At 33.5% G+C, this 24736-nt stretch overlaps 1 protein-coding gene across 1 annotated transcript in view; it reads left to right on the forward strand.

Annotated features, from left to right (window-relative positions):
* The first annotated feature begins 576 nt into the window (after positions 1–576).
* cdi (serine/threonine kinase) overlaps positions 577–24736 on the forward strand; it is a 134744-nt gene continuing 110584 nt past the window's right edge. The window contains exon 1 of the mRNA XM_076114061.1: positions 577–1369. Within this exon, the coding sequence (XP_075970176.1) occupies positions 992–1369 (378 nt within the window). The 5' untranslated portion in view covers positions 577–991. The remainder of the gene's footprint in view (positions 1370–24736) is intronic.

The raw sequence follows: 24736 nt of genomic DNA on the forward strand, positions 1-24736 counted from the left end.
GTATTATAAGAAAGAGTCCGAGATTAAACAGGTACCTACATATCAACAAAAGTTGGGTACCACTGCTCATTGCATGAAAAAATAAAAGCTGCCTTGTTTAGACTAATACTGTAACGTTGGTCGTCAGATCGCTGTGTATAACATATGAAAGTAATTTGTTTTAAATTAAAATTAATGAAATTGGCCAAGCTTCAAATATAATATCTATTTAAAACTTATAGATCTTTAAAATAGCACATTTAAGATAACGATTACTATAAAACACTCACATAGAATGAAATAGCTATAACAAAAAAAATATTTAAAGTTATATCATAACTTTAATATGATTTTTTCTATTAGCACTTCTCATTTGTTTTTATATAATAAAAAACAGTATGAATTACTCCTATTTTTACAAACAAATTGCCAAGTTATAAATACAAAAGTCATACACGTCAAAACGATTATGATTTAATCGATAACGTTGACTCGTTATAACGATACAGACTATAACAAATTCTGAACGCAGCTAAAGCGCAATGCTGCCAACCGCACAAACCGAACACCCAAAACAAAGCTGTCAACATTCTGATAAGTCATGTCATGTGTTGGTGTTGCTTGGCTTGCTTGCTTTCAGCTTTCTTTACTTTGCTTGTACGCGCGTCGTCAGTCAATCGGACTGTTTATGTGTAGAAACATCTTTCGCATAACACACAAACCGTAACAACAATATCGCGCGTCAATTATAAATCGAAACAAACCTTGTACAGTGCCAATAAACCGAGGATATTTGGGAAATATGTGAAAGTGACAGTAGCAATATCGACATAGTTTTTGTGTGATTATAATGTTATTTCGCATATTTTCGAGTACCGTCAGTTAGTGTATCACAGTATAAGCTAGAAAATGTTGCGCGTGGGGCACCGTTCGTGTATAGTGGAGGACACTTGATGGGAACACTATGTTCGAAGCAGGATAAGCGTACTCGATTATAGCAAGCACAGCTATAATGCAACACGAGTGTACGCAGGACGGAGGCAGGAGCAGGTACGAGCGGCGGAAGCCGAGCAAGGTGCTGAAAATAGCGGAGAGCTTCACGAACTTGGATGAGACGGCCAAGTCTGGTCGGTACGTGAGGGGTCCGCACTCGAAGGTGGGCCGGAGGTACCGCGATGGCGACAGCGGGAGCCGGACTAAGCGTGCCGTGTGTTGTGATGATGATTGTGATAAGGAGTCAGGTGTCAGTGAGGATAGTGAGAGACTCGGTGACCGCAGGGTGACAGGCTCGTCCTGCACCGCGCTCAGGACAGCTGTGGCGGCTTTGTACCCATTTGACGACTTCACGCTAGAGAAAATCGGAACTGGATTCTTCTCTGAAGTTTTCAAAGTAAGTACTCTAGATGTTAGTTTTGTTTATTTTGATTGTTAGATGACAATTAGGATGTATCTGAAAAGTGGTTCTACCTAATTATCAGCAAGTTTATCATTAACACTTGGGTGTGACAATTATTTAAGCTATGAAGTCACTATGTGACAAAACAACATTTGCTTACCATCCGCTACTTCCATTTTCTTATTTGTAAACTTAGTAAAATATCTTGCCCAAAAATCTAAGTATTGAGGTACCTACCTTTCTACTTAGATACTTTTAAGCCAAAAGAGGCTTACTTACAAATTATAAAAGTAAAACCATAATTTAAGTCTTTTCAACCAGAATTAAATTTCAAAATAAGAATTCTAAGTCACATGCTTCGTATAAAACCTCTTTGGTAAGCATGTCTTGATGATCATAAACACTTAACATGTTATCACATGATATAAATTTACATATGTACCTATAACATTTTATTATCACTAAATTACCTTCATTTTGTCTGAAAAAGTTAGGTAATACTTTGCAATACTTTTAAACAGGCAACTAAAATTAATTTATCATGAATTGTTACTAAATGACTCAACTCTGACTTATACAGAACAATTGAATTTAAAAATTATAATTTTAATCATAACTAGTTGTCATGTATGTATATTTACAGAGTTTACAACTAATTCCTAATTACTTGGGTTATATTAATAATTACCAGCACTGCTCCGAAACACTTAAATAAGGTATCTCATTCAGAATACCATGTATAAGACATCAAACCCACTTAGGTCCACTATGTTTAACCATCTCAACAAAGTAGCTAGGTATGTTAGTCCTAAATAAACAGAAATACAAATTCTATTGCTAAATAAACGAGAGCATTTCAGAAATATGAGACATACAAATTAAAATGTCTGGCAAACTCTATTAAAAGACTAGACAGTACCGTTCTATGGCATACTTAAGAACTATTCCAAACAAATAAAGCTCATTATTTCTCTGTCTCGTAACAGATGAAACATTATAATAATATATCTTACTAATTATATTCCTTTAATAAATACAATTAAAACTGTCAGTGGCATTTCATGTGGACGTTTCACTATGAATTTTGGATCGGTGCCATCATTTTAATGGCCATTTATAGTAATTTATTGAGTATCTTAATGCTGCATAGCTATTGTCATGTATGTAGTACAATGTACTGCTTCGTAAAAGTATTTCTCATGTCCATACATTGGTATGGTGTCAACAATTAAAGATACAATTAAAATTCTTATTAATCTTCTAGCTCTATGAAAATTTTATTGAGTTAATAAATTTATAGTGCAAGAGATAAAATTCCTTACTTTATGCACATTAGTTAATGCTTGTAGCAATTTTATGAACATTCTAATTGGACTTTAATTGGAATGAAATTGTAGGGTGTTTTAGTCCTTAGTTAGCTTCACTTTATGGCACTGAAGAATCTATAAATTGATGATTAAGGTTGATAAGCTAAAACTAGTACAACTTTGTCATGAGTAACAACAAAATAATATTTATACAAATTATTACTAGTGAATCCTAAATTCTAGAATTTTTTCTCCAATTTACAAGAATTTCATGTTCAAAGTCTTTTGCTACTTATATGAAGAGGAAAGTTTTATTGCAAATGATTCAATAAAGTGACAAATAAACCCATACATCCAATGAATACAAAACACCACTAAACAGCTCATAAAAATCCATACAATCACTCAAAACACTATCAAAAATGTATGCATGACCTCATTGTCATTCAATGAGTGATTATAACTTGTGACCTGAATCTACTAACCATTTGTCCTGTACTTAGGAAGCGAGGCTAGGCCTTGGACATGACCTTGAGAATTTGTGGACCGAAGTCATTTTAATTGTGCGGTTGATTATCGTACTGTTGTTGAATGTAATGAAATAATTGGTTGACTAGTTTGGTTGATGTTTGATGGTTTGATGTCTGGATAGTGATAGATAAGGATCTTTTTATTGATGATCTCCATATTTGCGGTACATGAAGTACGTTGGGATGCATTTAAGCAGCGCATACTTTTAGTATAGTATATATCAAGTAAAGAGATTAATAAAAACTTTGGCAGGTAGGTAGGTACATTTTCTTATATAAAGCACATTTTTAAATATTAAATTTAAATAACAATGGTTGATGATACCATCAACTTAAAATTACAATAAATTTAATTTATATTCTTATTGCTGCTGAAAATTCATACATTTGAAATTTTATTATTAAGGCAAAAATTTTAATATATTTCATACATTATCATGGAATAATATGTTCATTGTCTGATATGCAACTACGTACTTGTTTCAGCTGTTTGAACAAGTGACAGTAAAGTTGAAACATACATATTCCGATACTGACATCATTTAATAATTAACTCTACCGTCTGATGTGTGGAAATTCATTAGATTGAAAATAAATACATTATGGTATGACTAATAGAAAATATTCAAAAATATATGAGTAATATGTACTCAGCAGCTCTGAAATGATATTGTATTCAATATTTTGTTTTCAAAGGGCAAACTGGGGATTTTGGTGTTAATGCCCTACTTGATTTGATATGGTTTTATTTATAATTGAAGTTAAAAACATGCTTATCATTTTGTGGTTGCCCACACAATATACATTTTTAATAGCCTTCAAAGACCATGAATTTGTTTTTAAGTTTGTATTTAATTACTTTGATTGTCAATAGAAAGCAACATACGAATCTAATATTGGATTTATCAGTTAATTGACTAACCGGCTGTTTTTTTAATCGATTTATTAGAAAACAATTTATCTTAAAAGGTAATTCTCCAAATACCCGCGTGCCCTTGAATTACAGTACCGTCGTACGACAGTTAAACCACATGTCATCTTCCATACAAAACCACACAAGCGTGAAACATCAATGTAAACATACGCATTCATCATCGAAGCAGTTCACTGCAGCCTTGAGTTCACAATAGGCCTTAAGATACACTAGACCGTTTCCTCACGACATTTCCTTTTCCGTAAATGTACTTAAACGCAGGAAATATAAAGTTAAATTGCTATTATGTTTTGATGCGATTTAGTCAGTAGTCCCTACCTTGTTACGATGTTATCATGTGTAACGGGTTTTATTTGAATTCCTTGTGAAATGCTATTTGTGATAACATACTGATTCGTGTTGCGGTGTTATTTGTGTTGTTTGAATTGTTCTCACGTTTTGTTGATTTATGTAATCGAAGTTATGACGATCGGGTATTAGCCTCTAGCTACTTGCAGATAGTAGATCAAGAAGTCTTGTGACTAATGTACTTTGCCCATTATAAGTATTTGGATGCTATTGTCGTGTAGTTGGTATGTTAGAAAGTCCAATGTATCATAATGATTGGTAAACAGCGAAGTTTCGCATTATTATAAATCATGCAATATAATACTGACAAAATATACGTAATTTATAAGAAAATTTCCTGAACATCGAACTCGCGGTCATCAATCATAAAAACGCACTTGCGTAATCAACGCACGAACCTCGCTTTTTGTTTAATAAAGAGAATTTTTGTAACAAAAACTTAACGACTTTTGTCTTGTACCATAAGTCGGTAACACTGTCGAATTTTATTATATTTTAATAAGCAAAACATGTTGCGATTCGACATGGACTGTACTGAAATATTAATGGTAAATATGGTTTTACGAGTTAAGAGAATTTCGCATTCCATTGGTGAATTTTGCGGTGTTTGTTTACTTGAAATTGTTGACAAATCTCTATTCGTGCATATCGAGTTATTTGCTTACGAAGGAAGTCTGAAACTATACGTTTCGAGCTGTTTAGTGATACTTCTCTGGATAATGTTTGTGCTGTGATGCATATCTTAAGACGTGCATGAATGCCGAGGGAACTTGTGTACATTTTGGGGTCTTCAAGACAGTTGTGGTCGTATTTTATAAAGTAATAAAGTTATTCCTGAATTAGAGACATAAGTGGTATGAAAAAGAAATGTATAGTGAAATGGCTTTCGCCTAAGTTTGATGACTATTAAGAATGACGCAAATGATGATTTCAGTTTTTGTGAGGGATATATTATGCAACTAATTTTCACCTGACGTACGTAAGTACCTGATCGCCGAACGTCTGTTCTAAAACAAAATAAATTCGGTACCTCTGTAATTAAAAATACTTCTACCTACTTCAAAATTGTACATTTTGAGTGAACGTTAATTTTGCAGCGTTTGTGTCAAAAATTTCGATAAACAGCGGTTGTTTTGTAACAAAAATCGAGCAAGGACAACTCGGTGTTATGCCAAAATTTACACAACCAGTTTTAAGCATTGACACTTGTGACTTGCTCAATTGAACCGCCATACGAATATCTTAATAAATTTAGTATTTTGGGTACTTTTGATAAGGAAAACATGGTTTTATTTTAAATATGGTAAACGACTGGATTATGGTGATTGAATTTTTGTGGTTTATGTCTGTATTTTTTAATAAAACGTGCCTGCCTCGTGACTTCTTAGCTCTTTATTAAGAACTTGAAGTCTTACAATATTTTCCTTGATCTTATAACAATTTAAGAACCCCAGAGTCGCAGTATCTCTAGACAAAATTGAAATCGCATGATATAACCCAGTACGAAGCCTTCGGACAGTTTGACAGCATGTCACTTGATGGACGGAGCAAGAAAAACTCGTAGCTAAAACGAAATATGCATGTTCAGTCGTTTTCAATCTTAGATTTGTATCATATTATTTATTTCTGTTTTTTTATGCCATTTAGACTAAAGAATAAACAAAAAGAATTGATTTTTATATTCATAAAGTAAATGATTGTTTTTGGCTATGAATTGCGATTTATTTTAGAACCAAAATACAATAGGGATTTGTCTAAAAGTGCATAGAAATGTACATTAAAACTTACATCACATTTAGGATGAATTTGGTTAAACAGAGGCCATTGTCAATTATTATAATAGACTATAGACTATTGTCAAATCTATTCTCGAAAAATAATCGAATTATTCTCTTACCTATTCAATTGACGTGTAAACAAACATTATTATTTTTGGTTACATAATAATGTCTCTATACACCCATTATTTGATACTACTGAATTTATTATTACGTTTTACACAGTCCCATCAAATTGAATCGAGCCGTTTTTGTCGTATTGAACAAACAAACGATTACAAAACTAAAACAATTTTGCAAAATTATAGTCGAAGAGTTCCGCGTGCCGTTGATGGTACTACCAAAAGTGGATTGTCGAATTGCTATTTTTAAACGTACCTGCTATATAATAATATCTTTAAACATAGCTATGTAATAACATGTAATCATGTAGAACAACAATAGTATCAGTCCCTCCCGCAAGGAAGCAATGAATCGGTGAGTCATTCAAAGTCAGGATATAACCTTGTATTAGTACGAGTATGAGCGAGGTTCAGTGCGCGGTTTATAAATCACTTAATTATAGAATTACTTGATGGTCTTTGTATACTTCTGCTGATTAGAAGTCCCAGCTTCGATTCTGAGCTTAGGTAAACAGCTGATAGTGTTTTATACTTTTCGAAAGGTAATCAATAAAGTGTAGTAAGATGTGCTCAGAATCTCAAGGCTATCTGTCCTGGGTAAGACCCGAACATCGTGATGAATTGCATGCCTACAACTTGTTTAAAACGTTTCTTGAAGACATGCAAAGTCCAAAACCCGCAGTTAGCCAGTGAGGACTAACTCCTCCCTCGTTTGGGAGCAGACACTTGCCCAGCAGTGGGACAGACCACAAGCAAAAAATAGACCAGAATTTTATATTTTCATATGATAATATTAATAAGTACGACAGTCTATTTACACAACGGGAGCAAATATCTTCTACTTTTACTTTACTTTTAATTGCCTGTGAGTTTTTAAAGAATGGCTCAAACATTGCAACTAATAAGTAGAGCTTGAAATGCTCAGTTTGGTAGGAAGTAGTGTTTATTGAGTATTCTTAGTTCTGCTTTAATTTGAGTTTATTAGCAATGGCCGACAGTAGTGTGGTACGTGGAGCGTAACGGAATGCCTAGGTATATTTAGGTGCTATTATGATATTGTAGCTCTTAGACTATGAAACAAGAGAAACAAGGAAACCTTCTTTTTAAGTCATTTATTCATTATAATCTACAATAAATGTGTATAATAAACAATAATCTAAAACAGTTTTGAAACAGAATGACAGGCCAAACCACATGTACATAAAAGAGGAGATAGAGAGGCAAATATATTTGTATTGAATTAAATAATTTTCTAGCTCAAGTTTATATTAGAAATGATGGTACGTCATCAAAGGAACACAGATCAACCGATTTCCTATAAAATAAAACTCTCATACATAATTGGAAAGTTTTCTTAACAATAAATTTCTCCTAATAAGCAAACTAAGCCTTACATCCGCATAGTAAATACAATTTTATTCAAATAACCTCTCAATTTTCCTTTTTTTTTTTGTCGATTACAAGGCTGCATACTTGATATTATATAATATGAACATACAGTCATGTCTATAAATAAATATATATATAACTCAAGGGTGACTGACATAATGATCTATCAACGCACAGCTCAAACCACTGAAGGGATCGGGCATCGGACGTAGGCATCAGTTAAGAAAGGATTTTGATCAATTCTACTCCCAAGGCGATAAAAGTTTGTACAAAAATTTTGTCCCAAGTCACAAACGCGGACAAAATCGCGGGCTTAAGCTTGAACAGAAAATCTCGCCGTCTAGGGGAGTTCCCCTATGGGAAGACGGCGAGATTTTACCACTTTTCGCGACCGCGACCGTATGTGTTAATTTGAGGAGACTCATTTGTTGAAAAATGCACGCGAATGGGTAATTTAGAGGATGCTATCTTTTGCTGTAAATATGACTGTATGTTTACAATTTATCATACCAAAAGCATCCATTTTTAAAAAGAATAAATACGATGTTATTTTCTTTTTAAATTATTACGGTGGTGTTGCTAGTACTTTTTTGTGAAAAATATAGCAATTTATGTGGCTGTAAGTGCAAAAAATTAATTACGTCTAATTTCCGGGTCGGCTTCCCTTCTAGATCTATTCTTGAGTGTTGTAATTATCATGTTTTTTAGTAGAAAATACAAAGATGTATGATAATGTTTATAGCCTGTGTTTGCGTGTTTAGTAGTTTGTAACGTAGGTAGTAAAAATGAATACTTTTTACAACTAAAACTGTGTTTTAATTGGTGTAAGACTCTCATAACTTAAGTTCCAGCCTATTTTTGTCTTTTGCTGTTTTGCTGGCTTCGAAATCTAGGATTTTTACTATGTATTTCCCAGGTAATTTTTATTCTAAGTCGATTTTTCAAATACCATAGAATCATCAAAAACATCTTTCTTGCAAATAAAACTTATTTGTCAGTATAAGTAGGTAAACGTTTAGTAACAACTGTATTTTTATAGAACTAAACCTTAATGTTAGCTCGAGAACTGCCTAGTAGGCCCTTACCTTCAAATAAACAGGTTCTATACCTCTATCGTATCATATGTGTTATGAGGACGTTATTAATTGCAATGACACCTTACGATTATAACTTGTTTTAATGCTTAACCACGGATATTAGTTTTATATTATTTTGCACATAAAGATGATTGCTTGATTTAATATATAAATGTCCAATAGTCGCAATTATTGGAAATTACTATCTGTAAGTCTCTTAATCCCAAACTATGCTGTCTTTATTGACTATGAGCATAAAAAATCCTAAAATAAGAACTATTAAAAAAATATATATTCTCAATAGTAGTCTGGAGTTTGGCAACGGGTATTTGGCAGTAGACTCGCCCCCTATTCAATGGGACATACATTTTTAAAGGCGAAATGCGGTAGGATTTCATATCATATTTCTCTAACTACACCTTCGGGCTTAACAGACGTGATCTTATGTATGTGTGTAAGTTACATTCCACTCCCAAATGGACGCTCTCAACTACAACAATCTACACAATTGATTTAATTAAGTAGTCACCAATATATCACTTCATATATAAATCGTTGCCAAACATCAAAAGTACGCATCACAGCCTTAAGCTATCATTTCGTGATGTAACACTTAAATCAAAGGTCATCAGTTCATCACATAACATGACAAGGTAAAACCTAATACATCATGTCTTTCTCTCCGACGTTTATTTATCACTTTCGTTACAGCTATTTGTGTGTAATGACTGACAATTATAGTCGAGTTAGTAGATTGAACTATCTCTGATATAAGCTAGTGTTATAACAGTTGACTTTTGACTTGAGAGAATTAAGGTAGGTATTTTGAACTTTAGTTAAGTTGAATACTTAGTTTCTATGGGCGATGTAAAAAATATAAGGTCAGTGACCTTACTTACATTCGTCATTTATATCACCGGCATCATTTAATCATGTAAGTATAGCTAGTAACCGGCGGTCCTGTGTGATAAGGTGTATGGTTGTGAATGAGGCAAGGGAAGTTGATAAGGATCGTACCAAGTGGCAATTTTGGCCTCTGCCTATCCCTATGGGAAAAAGTCGTGATAATATTTATGTATAATATGTAAAGTTAGTAGTTAAACAAACTAACTTTCGCACATATTGATTGCGATATTGATAATCTTATTATAAATAATCCATTACTGTCAGCAGTCTACTAAATTCAAAAAGATCATTTGATATTACTCTACGATCACAAACTAATATAAACAAACTAGCGAACAAGCAAACTAAATTAGCGCCGCCATTTGTAATACGGAATACGAGTAAACTTTTAATTGATATTAAATACGTCTGGAGCGAATATAAAATTAGTTTCACCACTGTCGCAGCTACTCGGGTTTTCAATTAACTTTAAAACTCAAGAAACTTTATTGTATCTTTTTTATATTAGTTTTTTATCTCCAAGTTTCCTTTTATGTCCTTTTTTAGTGGTCTGCCATAAGTTACTCGTATTTTGTATTAAATGTTTCGCAGATTTGTTACTGCGCAAAAGGGTCACGTGGATTTTTAATTAAGTGCTCGATTTAGATTACAAAAAGTTCATAAATAAGTCTTGATTTTAATCGTAGTTTTCGCCTTGAACTCTCGTTTTAGTAAGATTAACACTAAGTACTAATGTGGTCTTTCCTTGATTACACCGTTTTGCTTCAGTATTAAAACATTTCATGTAATTTCTAGTAAACTTTCTTTTGTAGAACCTTTTTGAAGTATCAATCTACAAGAAAAGGAAAAGTTTCAACATATTTTACCGAAACATCAAGAATACCTCTTATACCTAAAACAACAGTTCAATAACCTTAATACATCGTTATTATTTCCCGAAACTCTAAAAATACATTTCCTTTATCAAAAAATCGTACCGCAAATTTCACATGGACCCTTTCACCCCGCGTCGAATCTGACCGGTCCGAAATTTTTGGGTTAATGTTGTTGCCCGTAGATATCGTGTGACAAGTGTAGCAACCTTGGGCTGAAGGCTGATATATCGTGTTTATGTTACGGTGGCCTGGTCTAGGATAATGACCCATTTACTATTACCTTGGCACATCAGCTTAGCTTCTATTGATTTTTATCTAAGGTGCGGCTGTTTGTATAACCTTTGTGGTCGATGGAAAATGCGACGTTTTTGTAAAGTACTTGTATTTGATGTATCACCAATTTCATCTGATAATCTGTCTACTCGGTCTACGGAATATAGGAATACTCTTACTATGTCAAATCTTAAAACTCATCCAAAATTTTATGCCGAATTTCACCGGTATATTCACCACTTCCTCAAATGGCACAGGAAAACGGCGCTATTTTCTTCAAAGAAAATAGTCAAAAAGATTTGCCTGAGAATTCTTCAAAACAGTTATTAAAAGAACATGTACTCTGCTCACCTCCTATTAATCACTCTATAAAGATTAATGTCTACCGATAAGAAAGACTGTCCCAGACAAGCAGTCGAAGAATTTCAATAAGAACACTATAAACGTTAGGCAGAGTTCTATATTTAAATCAAGTTTTTTATTCATAATGCTAATCGAATAGCCTTTTTTACAACTGGCCAGACCTGTATCGAGTGTCAAGTGTTTTTTTTTCTCAATGAGTATTTGCATTTTGGTTCATGTCTAATGTCTATGGACAGTTATTCGTTAGATTTACTCAAGTTACAGTTATTAAGCATATAAAAAAATGTTTAGTGCTATTTATAATAGCAGTTTTTTGTCGCTGTTTATTTGGTCTAGAATGCAGCGGTATTATTGAATATTTTGATAAGATTGATGTGTCTAGCAAGTTTTTAAATTAATTACTTACCTACTATAATATTTCGTTAAGACAGAATTGAGTTGATTTTATAAATTAAAGACAGTTTATTGAATTAAATTCCATAAACAAATTATTATCAGATATCTATCATCATCCGACAACCAGTCTTACCGAGGGGTATCGAGTTATAACCCAAATAACTGGGTTGTGGAGGTCTGATAGTCAGTCGCTCCGTGTAAAACTTTGGTATTCAGCTGCATCCGGTGAGACTGGAAGCCGACTTCTGCATAGTTGGAATGGCTAGGCTGATGATGATGACACAAAATATTTCAACAAAAAGCTCGGTATAAAATCTTAATATAACCAAAAAGGTATTTGGGAGTAAAACAGCATTCTACATAATGTCGAAATCCGGCCTATCTTTGGTTCACAGAAGACATTTCTATCTTTCATTCCTATCTAAAAATAGATGAAAATGCCATAACGCCAATGGCTGTCATATGAAAAACGAGACAAGGTTTAGTCGCATCGCTTGAAAGATTTACCACCGGCCAGTGTCATGAATCACAAGTAAATCTTATAGTTAATCATCCTATCCATAAATACTTTATTGTTAATCTAGACGTCTAGAATAAACCGGGAATTAGATACTCTATCCCTTTCGAATAGAGAGAATAATCTGACCTCTTGCTCCAATGATGGATCTAGAAACCTAATGTATTGAACTCATCATTTGAACTCTTTAGAATTTCTTTGGAGTGAATTCTGTAATTGATAATATAATAATAAATGCTCTCCGATTTTTTTATTTTAAAACGCAAGCTAAATCTTTTCCTTCTATTGGAAGAAAGAAGGCGAAAACCTCAAGCCGAACTTTATAAGAAGCGACACTCGACACATCCACTTGGTTTGCCGTACTCAAGTTTGACAAAGAAGAATGTCTTCCCACAACTTTGATGGAATTTGGCATGGAAATTGTTGAAGACCCTTAAACATTTTCAACTAAAAATATAAGCTGGTTGAGCCATATACTTATCCTTTAGCAGATCTTCGACATATACAAGTAACAAAATTTTACACATCCACCTTTTGCCGTGCTCAAATCTGGCAAAGAAAAGGCTTTCGACAACTTGGCATGGAGCTTTTAAGAGATTTTAAAGACTCGTGAGCATAGGCTACTACTACCAACTAAAAAAAACTCGTTGGTCCATGGTCATAAAGTTAAGTAGATCTATTCTAAATACCATCACGGCAAGGATATAAAATACAGGTGAATCACTCAGGTACCCAATTATATATTTATACTATACTTGTATATATTTATAATTGGCGCCAATCCACTTGGCATGTTTACCATATCATATAGCATTCTCCCCATACACCATGTCAACAGTCGCACTTACATAGTTACAGCTTTCGTTGCCATTTTACACTGCCAAATACGCAGTCTTTGAATTATGATGTGACGGGTAATAGACGTTCGTAATCTTAGCATTTCACTTGACATTGAGAGTTCAAGTCTAAATATAGAACAGGTGTCTTGGATAATATTAGCTAAAGGATTTGTGGAATTATCTAAGATGTTTTCTGATTAAGTGTGTTTAGTTGTAGGACTTTGTACTTATAGAAGATGATCAATGATGATGGTGACTATCTAGCATTACGACATATAGTATACCTTAAATACCTATATTCTTTTTTATTTTTTCTACCAATGCTTAGTGAAAAGTTTGTATTTTTTTGTAACTGGAGTGTTATATAAAAATTCTGCTTTTACTTAATACTGTCTGCTATTAAAATGGCTTTCCTCTTTGGTGTTCGAAAATAATTGGTAAATTCGTGATAGACCCAACTAGTGATTCTACCATTCAAGTTAAAGGTAGCCCGTAAAATAAAGTCAAAGCGTTTCAAGGGACCTTAAATTGCGTCTCCATTTACCCTCTCCAATATTTACTGCTTTTTACGTAACTCAGCGCCAACTAGATAATCTCCGCGATTATCGTCCGTTTTCTTACAATGTACGTTTTCTCTGTTCACGATCACGTTTATACGTTCATTTCTTATAAAACACCTTATTAACATACATTTAATACGTGTAAAATTTTCCAAGATTACTATGTTATGAGTGGTATAAAATTCGCCATTATGGATGCGCGCAGACTGTTTAATAAGCGGTTATCTTGCAACTGCAATTCTTTTGTTGTTGTATCTCTTTTTTGTATGTTGTCTTAGACAAGGATGGAAGAATATAACTATCACTAGTTACTTGGGTATAGTTTTATTGGACGACATCATCCTACCTAATTTTCTGCGACAAACCGATTTGATAGTATTCAGTTACTTTTATCATTTTCCGATAGTAGTCTTTGAAACGACTACATCTAAAGCTGGTAGTGATTGAAATTGGAAAACTAAAGCGATTTCAGAGGAAAATTTTATTCCAGTTTTCTCACTTGTTGAGTATTTTACAATTTTATTGTATTTGCGAAATAATCCCAGTATCTTCAAGATTACACGGTTATTTCCTTGATTAAAATAAATCTTATCAATTTTTGTTACTTCAGATTACGTTTATCACTGCAAGATGTGAGAATTTACATGTATTGTTATAAGATTGTTCTATAAATATAATTTAAATTATTACGCATTAATTCAAGAGATGAGATTTTGTATAATTAGTTAAGGGTCATTAAAATTTCATGCGAGAACAATTTGCTAATTACGAGCATGTGATAATTGTTACGTAAAGTATCAAGATAATGAGTTGGTGTATTTTCTCTTATCCCTTTGCTAATGGAAAGTGATGCCCAAACAATGTAACCGCAAAACATATGGTTACGTTCTCAGACAGTTGATTCAATGAACTCGTTTTTAACTTACATTTTCTCGCGAGACTGTTCGCGTTGTAAGACTTTCAGTCATCATTTTCTTGATTTTCCTATTTAAACAGTATTTTATTGTAGACATGCTTTGCCTCTTAGTATAATGTGCATAAACTGCGATAGTTAAAAACTAAAATCACCTTGTGGTCATGAAACATAAGGTGGCTTTCAGTTAAGAAAAAACACACAATCGTTTCTAGAGTTTCAGACATTTAGTCACGTTACGTTTGTACGTTCTTCACATAGTATTATAACAAAGTTCAAATCATTGATAAATGACGTATAGTATACTACGATTAGTTTTATTACGTATGGCTATTAAATACAGTCATTATCACACTGTTACATCAAGCATTTTGAACAATAAACTTAAGTTGAAGTCGACTTTTGACTTCACTGCAACCACAAACCACTAAAAGGCGTGATCATTTTTACACTTCAATGTAATTGAGATTTTTTACAACCTTACTGACGACCTTTTCATCATAAAATATATTTACGACCCTTTCATTATAAAAGATATTTAAAGACTTAAACCGGGGACTAAAGTCAAAACTGTTCAGTAATTGTTGCATTAAACTATGGTTTATCGATAAGAAAAGTTTTGTAATATTGTTGAGAATGAGCATTCTAGTTAATTGTAAATGAGGCAAGGGAAGTTTGTAAGGATCCTACCAAGTGCCGCTCTTTGGTCTCTGCCTACCACTATGGGAAAAAGGCTTAATATTATGTATGTATGTATGTAAGTTGTTAGGGTTCACACGCAATCAGTTAATTGGACAATATTTACTTTCACTGTGACAAGTTACTGACTTGTTACGTAGAAATTTCTTCTACGAAATCATCTACCGTCATTGTATCATTGTGTAATCAAACCATATTTACAATGACTTTAATACATAACTTTGCAATGTAATCCATTAGTAGTGATATTTTTGAAAAGCCGCCAAAGATGTTGGTACATCATTGAAGAGTACAAATAAGTGAGAACTTTCGATGCACGCAATGATGGTGCATGACGTAGCATCAGTTTTGTTTAGAACAGTGGCTCTCAAACTCTCAACTTTTCCACGGACTACTACTGTGTCTACAAAAATCGTTTTGTGTACATAATTCTGTACGTATATTTAATGCCAACTGTTTATATATCTTCCCCTGAGATGCCTTAGAATCCCTCAATTTTATTATCACGACTACTATGGCTAAGGAAATATCCATATTGATTACAAGTCAAGGTGTAAACATAAAAATATGAATTTTTCAAGAAATATGTTGTAAAATGCTTTTTCTACTTTCTTTTGCGATACTATCTAATTGTATGAAATTATCGGATATGATATTACCGGATATAATCTATACATGTAATAAAACAGTACTTATGGTAATATAACTATTTATTGCAGAGTTTTGCATACAGAACTTTGACAACAAAATGGTGTACATTAAATTGGTCCCTCATAATGAAAAGGTTAACAGCCACTGGTTTAGACAATTGAACGATACATACGCACTGTATTGGAAAGTTTTATTATTGATGGAAATCTTTGAGTGAAAGTAATCTGTGTGTTAAATGCGTTTAATTTTCCTGGTTTCCTTCACACGTGATATGCGGAAACTGCAACGGTTGTGGATAGATAAGGCTTTATCTTTAATGTAAGGCTTATGTGCCTACTGCTCATGTGTGATGCACACGCAATTCACTTTATACCTTTAAAGCTGGGAGGATGAAAATTCGGGTTAAAAGTTCTTCGGCTTTGTCAATTATTATTAAATCTCCTTCAGTTCATTTCAGCTTATGTTACAGAAATGTCAACAGCTATGAAATACTGATGATATAATAGGATAAGAGAATTTCAAGGTAAAATGCGTGTTCGCGTTAATTCCCGTATCCTATTATATATTAAACATGCAACGCCAGGGTTTAAAATTTTGAATAATATAGAAGATATCTAACCAATTACGTCATGGAACTTTCACCTAATTTGACCAATTTAAAAAGAATAACTTACCTTTTTGCGATATTATTTGCAAAATCAATTGTCCTTTACTTGCAAACTTTAAAATAACATATCCGAATATCCAAAGAGGTTACTACACCTACAACTTTACACACAAAAGTTTTTTTGCCATACGCAATTACGATATCAACTGAATATAACCTTACGTAGCCATTCTGTAGGCGTTAAGCAATTTATTAACCAAAATAACAGCTATAGCTGCTATTTGTTATAGCATTGTGTTATTTAATCGTACGCAATTACGCATTTGTTACATATAGAGTTACAGAACTGATACTTGCGTTACTATAGTCCGACAACTTAATAGAGAGACGTCATGCACGATCTAGATTGTCAATATATAAAACTCTTCCGTTACTGAGTAACTGATGGACAACGCACAGCCAAAACTACTGAGCGTAGAATGAGTAGAATAGTAGAGATGAAAATTCCTTAGGAAGTGTAGAGGAGCAGTAAGAGAGGATTTTTGGACATTTTAGCCCGAAGAGGGTAAAGGCCCACGCGGGCAAAAGCGCGGGCGGTAGTCTAGTAGGTAATGAATACTTCTGGGTATTACTAAGACAAAGCTGCATAAGCCTGTTGGTCCCTGGTGTTTTAAATTCTGAATTTTGTATCTCTTCTTTAGCCGCGATGCTTGCGTGCAATGCTCTCTACTGAGTTGTTGTACTATAGATAGCAACTTACAACTTTATTGAAGGTAATAACATTATTATTGTTTCAAATTATCTTCAATTAATCAAGTCATTGAACTTATTATTATAAAGCAGTATGCTTTGTGTTTGATGTCTTGTTTATTAGATAATTAGTTATGTTTACACAAACGTATAGTCGTGTAGGAAATTATTTTATTTTATATAGACACGCGATAATATGTAGTTTTGCCTTTAACACATACAGACCGGTGACAGACAGACAGACGGACAACGAAATTTCAGTTAAACGGCCCTGTTTGGGTAGAGAACCCTAAAATAAATATTTTTTAATACATAATTATGCCTAAAACACCTGAATACATTATCGAATATAATATGAAATCTGTACGTTACCTAAAAAATAATTACGTTATTTAACAAGCACATTCTCTCGCTTGAATAACCCGGCTCTGTTACTTGGGTAGTAATTTGTAATTAATATCTAACTCGCCTTGTTCGTAGATACTAAAGCGTACAACTTCGACGTTCTACGTTCATTATTTACACTGAAACTTTGACAGAATACTCGATGAAGTTGTGACACCTTATTGTAAGATAGAATATTCTCGACTATGACTGTAGTACAAACAGTAACTATATACTTATGTCCGATTTTATTACCTCGAGAGAGCTACAGGTTAGCTTAACAATTAGAATTCTGACAGATTTTTTCATCATATCATACATGCTGTTTGACTATCTGATAAATTATACGACGCTAGACTGGTCTTAATATATACATGTATTGTTATTGTAATATTAAACAAATAGTCAATAGGAAATATTTAGCCACCCTATAATACATTAAAAATATTGGTCGACGTGGCTTAGTACAAGAATGATTGGCATAAACGAGAGGAGCCAGAAAAAACGCTGTACATCGTTCACTAAACGTTATCTCTGTTTTGAGGAAATGTATTATATAAATAAATCCAGTTTGTTGTAAGTATTTTATTGAACCTGTATTTCGTTAAATCCCTAGACATAACAAGAAAATCTACAAATCACGTACCAAATCCGAAAATCCCATCGAAAGACAATTTCCTCGGGGCGTTTACTCGAATCAAAACACAAGCAGGTTACCATACAATTAAGTTTCATACATACTACGTGAGGAGACATAGTGGAATTGATTGAATTAAACTGACGAAGGGCCCCGGGCCCTTTGACGGGATCTGTGTGCAGTGCACACATCAATTTAGGTAATTGAATGCGCTACTGGCAGGGCCCGAGATTTTTTTTCGGTGAACAAAAGCAATGGGGATATGAATGTTTGTTTTGGTTGTTAGTGTACATGGAAATGATGTTAGCGAATATATTTTTCGGTTTGAATGGTTATTTATTTATACTTTTCGTATGTATATTGGTACGGCCGGTATGTCTGCTTGCGTTCAGTACACAGCTCCCGAATCCATCAGCAATAAAAACTACACGATACATGAGAGAGTGGTGTATTTATTTATTTATTCACTTGTCTCGTCTCCCACCAGTTTTCGCTTTCATTCCACGTACCTGTTCTTCGAATTTATCCGTACTTATAATTATATCGCGTTTATAAAATCGGAATGTGAACAGACATAACCTTATTACGTCGTAAAACCTCAGCAGAGTTGCCATAAAACGTGTTCCTCTTATCCGTGAGAATATCAGAACAATGGCTCTCGTCATTAACAACTAATTGCTCTTTAAAATGACAATCTCAAATTAACTGTTTTTGTCATCCTCCGTGTTTTGAATCAAAGTTTCGTTATTATTTCCCATTTTGAATATTTTCATGAATTTTTTGCTCAATCTTTTGTTTTTAATTTTGTTGTACAAAGTCCGTGTTTTTGTGAAATCAATTGTTGTATGTAAATTAAATAATGCCTTTGTTTTTACATGACAGTGAAGATTTTTCGCTGAATAAGTTTATTTTCAAGCAGTTGTTCTGTTAGCAACTGATTTTAAAATTAGTTTTTTTTTGCTATTGCGCAAGTAGTAATTGTCTCTAGTTTTTTGCTTCGTAATTATTGTTAATCCTCTAATGATGAGTATAATTATTTCAGATAAATCTTTGGCCGTGATAAAATTATGATGGTAGCAGTAAACGTAATTGCGGCCTTATAAATGATTAAATACTTCTTAGAACGTCGAAGAGATTATATCAGTTTATAGTAGTGCTTTAAACGAAGTTCTAAATAGTTTTGAAGTAATTATATCGCGAGGAAAGACTTAAAACCACTTGGGACTTTATGTAAGCTAAAGAAAAGATCTTAATCGAGCCTCATCTTACTCTTAGCTTTCTTCTATTAAATATTTCCTTGTATAACGTAAATTATTTCAAAAATTCAGACACGATGTAGCTTTTTAATAAGAATATGGAGATTTTAATATTTACTGCCTTTTTTTGAAGTAGCAATTTCAATAGCATCTAATGGTGAAGTTGACATCTACATTTTAAAATTATTATAAGTTTGAATATAAATTAATAGTATTATCATACATATTACCTGATAACGGTAAAGTGACAAGTTATTAAGTTAATCCGCGGTGTCGTAAGTGTCGCATATTTGGGCAAGGCCTTGGTGTATCAATCTTGTTTGAACGGAAAGCATTCTGACCTACTTATAAGTGCATAATATTTGAATATGATGTATGTGCCTTTTATGGATATGCATTTGAATGGTTTAGTAAGAACGAGTTGGTGTTTGAAGTTTGACCTGTTACTTTTTGAGCCGAATATTTTGTGCCGTGATAATGTCTTTCTTAGTTTATTTTATGTTTTTGCACAGGCTATGTTAATCTTAATCGCAAACTGACTTCTATTAAATAATTGAAATAAGTATTAGGAGGTCTGCTGTTTTTCGTAAACATGGGAATTAAAACATCAATCAGCAGGATTCTATTCAAGTTGCACCACAGAATCAGTTCGAGCTTAGTGTGGACTAAAACCTAATCGCTTCCATACTAAAATAAATTATCAAGTCTTAAATCGAGATAGCGATGGATAGCAAAAAATTGCTAAAAAATATTACTTTATATCTAAAAGTCGTGTTAATTAAATTTCGACTTTGATGAATCTCTGGCCCTTAGAACTTGATTTATTGAGTTACAGATCCATTAGCAATGTCGGCAACGTCTTTCAAAAGTCTAATCTTATTACCCTCTGAATATTTAAAGTAAAAATGCCAGAGTTTTACAAGGCTGACCACTGGTATATAGAAAGATTGAGAGTATATTAAAAATTGTAGCTTGTGAATATTTGACGTGGAGCCGGTGGAGCATTCATTATCTAGGTAATATGTTATGTGTGTTATGTGTGTGTTTTTGAACAACCTTCGAGTAAATGTAGCAAAACTTGCATAGCATGTGCCATACATGTACGAAATCTGTACAGTCCTATGTCAGGGTGTTTTAAACTGTTTGCCTATATGTTGAAAATTGTTGTTTACTCAAGAGATTACAAAAGATCTAATATTTTCATCTTAGAGCCAGAAGACCTACTGTTTGTAATATGAGTCAACATTAGCATGAAATTTTCTCGGCTGTCTATCTCTAAATAAAACCCTAGAATTATATGGAGTATCTAGAAAACAATATTGAGTTTTTCCAGTGGTTCCTGTATTTGAGTAGTAATTTTCTAAATGATTGTAACTAAACTACGATAAAATTGGGTATTGTATAATTACAATCATATGAAGAGATTCGTAAATAAAATCAAGTCTAAATTAATGCTGCAGTGTTTATATCAACATGACTTAAGTGCCGCGAAAGCGATATTTCTCTTATCCAGTAAAAGATCTCGACGTAAATGCTAAACAGATCGGCGATCGTGCAATTATCGAATATTTCTAGCTGCACTGAATCATATCGCTAGATTACTATCTAGAGTGCAATGTACAGGTGTCATTGGCGCTAATTATACTAGTATTATCTCCGTCTCTTTCTCACTAATACTGAAGAACAGAGATAGGATTAAGATTTGATATTTGCACTTAATATTACACGTGATTTCACTAAGCAGGAAAATCGTTATAGTGCCTATATTATTAAATTGCCTGGTTTTGAAAGACAATCAATCAGCCAAGTCTGTCTTCCATCTATGTTGGAGTCGGCTTCTAGTCTCACCGGATGTATATTTTGACCCGTCCACAGAACAACTTCGGCAAGCGTAGCTTAACCTCACAGATCGATCCGTGCGACTCTTGTTACTTAGCCAGGAGTCCATGTTTTGATAGACGTCAATCTAAAATGAAAATAAGGATTAAATCTTACTTTTCTTTAATTGTTATTGTTCAATCAGCGTATTTAAATTTAGTTCAATACGTTATTCATATGCCAACATTGCTAAAATACACGTCCGATATCTGCCGGAACTTATCTATATGGGGCCTATTTAGCACTTGATATTTGGCAGCCGTAAGCAGTACAATTGATGATTGAGTTCATCAATTATACTCTAATGCAGCAGCTATGCCAAAAGGAAGGAATTCATCTTAGGAAGTTACTAGTACAATGTAATGTTATTGAAATTTATTACCCCTTAAAAATCTGAATAGGGAATACCTGTTGTGTTTTGTTCTGTAGTTGTGTAAGGTAGAAAGGTACTTTTATAAAAAAGTGTGAACGGAAGTGTATTTCTTTTAATTGCTGAGAAATTGAATTCTTTGGCACTGTACTTAGTTCATTTGTTTTGGATAAAATAGTGTGTTAGATATAATGGCAATTTAACTAACGATTTTAACCTGTCGCTAATTCTACACATTATAAAATTTGACTTGTCAAAGTTTAGATTTATTAGAAAATCACATAATAGAAGGCACGTTGCAATATGTTTGCCGTTGCTCCAGATTCTTTACAATAACACTGGAGCAAGAAACCTTTAATTTTACATCAAAGTTTTCTTGATAGAAAACATTCATAACTCGCCACGTCGACGATTTCAAATTTCAATATCCATTTTTATAGCGACAGTCCAATAAAATGGGTTGTGAAACTTTGGAACTTTGTCGTACTTGTTTTTCTCCTTGTTTTTGTTTTTCTGTGACGTCAGAGTCTTGTATTTGTGCTATTTATGGATGTGGTTTAAGGGATTCCCATTACCTAATGTTCGGTTCAAATGTGTCATAATAATTACCCGTTTATGAAAGCTAGCATAAATAAGTATATTATTATGTCTTAGTAGTCATAATGAGTCAATAATAAACATTCAACATTATTTTTAGATTCACTGTTTTGAAAAAAAAAGAAATAAATAAGAAAGGGAATTTTTAAAGTTATCCTAAAATTTCTAGTTATGTATGTCAAAATATAAATACAATGAAGAATTTTCAAGCATCGTTATCTATATAATCCTCATATCTAGCACGCATTCCGAACCGTTACAATATAACAACAATGTGTATAAACATAGGTTTGACAAGAATAACAATGCACACTGTGCTTGTAGAACAGAATGCACTTAATTATATTACACACAACTACACAAAGAATACAATCTTAATTAGAATAAGGAAATTATAACTACAAAAAACTAAATCAATACTAATTAAGGAAGCTAAAATATATAACTCCATGAGATTCATGCATTCACAAACAATGCAATTTCGCCTTTTTCTCATCAACTTCATTAAATAAAACATTGCATAACATTAACAGTTGCACACAACAATTCCATATAAACAAAAATTACGACATCCTACTAAAAGTTACATAAAAAATATATTCACAATGCACGTGGGATCCGTCGTGTGTACGAAACTTTCACGCGACACTCTCGTTAGACTTTCGCCGGTAATTAAACCTAGCAGTAGAACAATAGCAGCCGTAAGAAGCAGATCTCTAACGTACAACCGATGTTGCTATTAATTGTCTATCGAATCGCCCACGCTTTCTAACACCGTACCATGTACGTAAACTCACAACGTTTTCACTACACATGGCAAAACTCGATGCAAACAACACGTACGTGCAGACGAGATCGATTCAAGCGAGACTGCAGACGATGGTTGCGCCGCAGGTGTAAAAAAACCAAGTGAATGAACACCACGTATGTAACAATGGGTATTACTTTTTGCCCGAAGTTCGTCGGTAGAAAGTGTTTGAACGGCTTAAAGATTAAAGTTTATGGCATCTCGTTTGATAACAATGGCCAATTTAGCCGGTGAATTGTGTTTTTCAATGAATTTTATTGTGTGTTCGACTGCCAATGTTATTGGAGCGAAGTTTTGGCCACCGGTGGGGGACCGTTGGCCAAGAACCAGATATTTGTTAAGAGTATTCTAGAAGTAAAATTGAACAAAAAACAGAAGCATAAAATACTCATAAAATTGATAGATTTGTTTACCAAACTGAAAACATAAATTGTGTTTAGGAACCACCCACAAATCATTATTTAGAAGGACAAACTCATAAACTAAGACGATTTATCACAATAGTTTTAAACACATATCTTATCTGTCCGTACTTGGAATCTATTACTATCTAATCAACACTAGGACGGGTGATTAAAACCGACTCGAACATGCATTAATTTGTACTCGTTTCCCACATTTGATAAACAGAGTCATTTCCATATCATCGAGCTCGTATCTGATATGAGAAACAACGATGCCGGTATACTCGTTACAGTAAATATCTCGATAAATCATTCTGTACGGGCTATTTAAACATTATGCAGATGACACACAGATAGTTGGAATGTTCAAACAGTCATCAGTCTTTGATAGTGTACATTATTTAAGCCGAGCTGCTTGCGCTCACTGATCGGTTAACGATCGCCGAGGTAAGCAACCTTTGGTCAATCCATAAATGTAATGGAATTTGCTCTGGGCATCTACTTAAAGCGGTAAGGTTGTTTTTGTTGGAGTACTTAACTGTCGAAAAGCGATACCAAAGTCCTTTGACGGCGAATAAATTGAACCAGCAAAGCGACTACGGATCACACGTGACACTGTTTGCCAATAAACATTTTTAAAGGCACTAATTTATGTATTGACATCGAAATGTCAACTTGACATATAAACTAGGCGAACTTGATAAATCGATGTGTCAAAAGTTTATGATCTCTACAGGTTGACAACTAACTGCACATATTAAGCGATAAACGACTGCAATTTTGTACAATTTTATGATGAACGACGTATCTTCACCATCCTTACGAGTTTTGAAATATTATACTAGTTTGTTCATGTAACGTTAGCTCACAGGTCGACGCGCCAATCATTCACCAGCTAACTACAACCGCAAACATATTACTATCCTTTGTATTCGCAGTGATTACTGTTTACTTCTCGTTAGGACATCTTTACACATATGCTTAAAGGTAAGCGGTCATAGATCCGCGTTAGAGCAACGAACGTTGGTGATGCTGATGCAATTTACACAAGAGCAATTATTCCTGAACTTTATCCTTCGAAGACTTTTGATGTGCAATAACAGCTGTTAGGGAATACTCCTAATTTAGTAGACATGCTTATATTAGTTAAAATCAAAATCAAATTGTTTATTCATTTAGGTCAAATATTGACAC

Source organism: Anticarsia gemmatalis, chromosome 5 (assembly GCF_050436995.1).
Source record: "Anticarsia gemmatalis isolate Benzon Research Colony breed Stoneville strain chromosome 5, ilAntGemm2 primary, whole genome shotgun sequence".
Lineage (NCBI taxonomy): Eukaryota > Metazoa > Arthropoda > Insecta > Lepidoptera > Erebidae > Anticarsia > Anticarsia gemmatalis.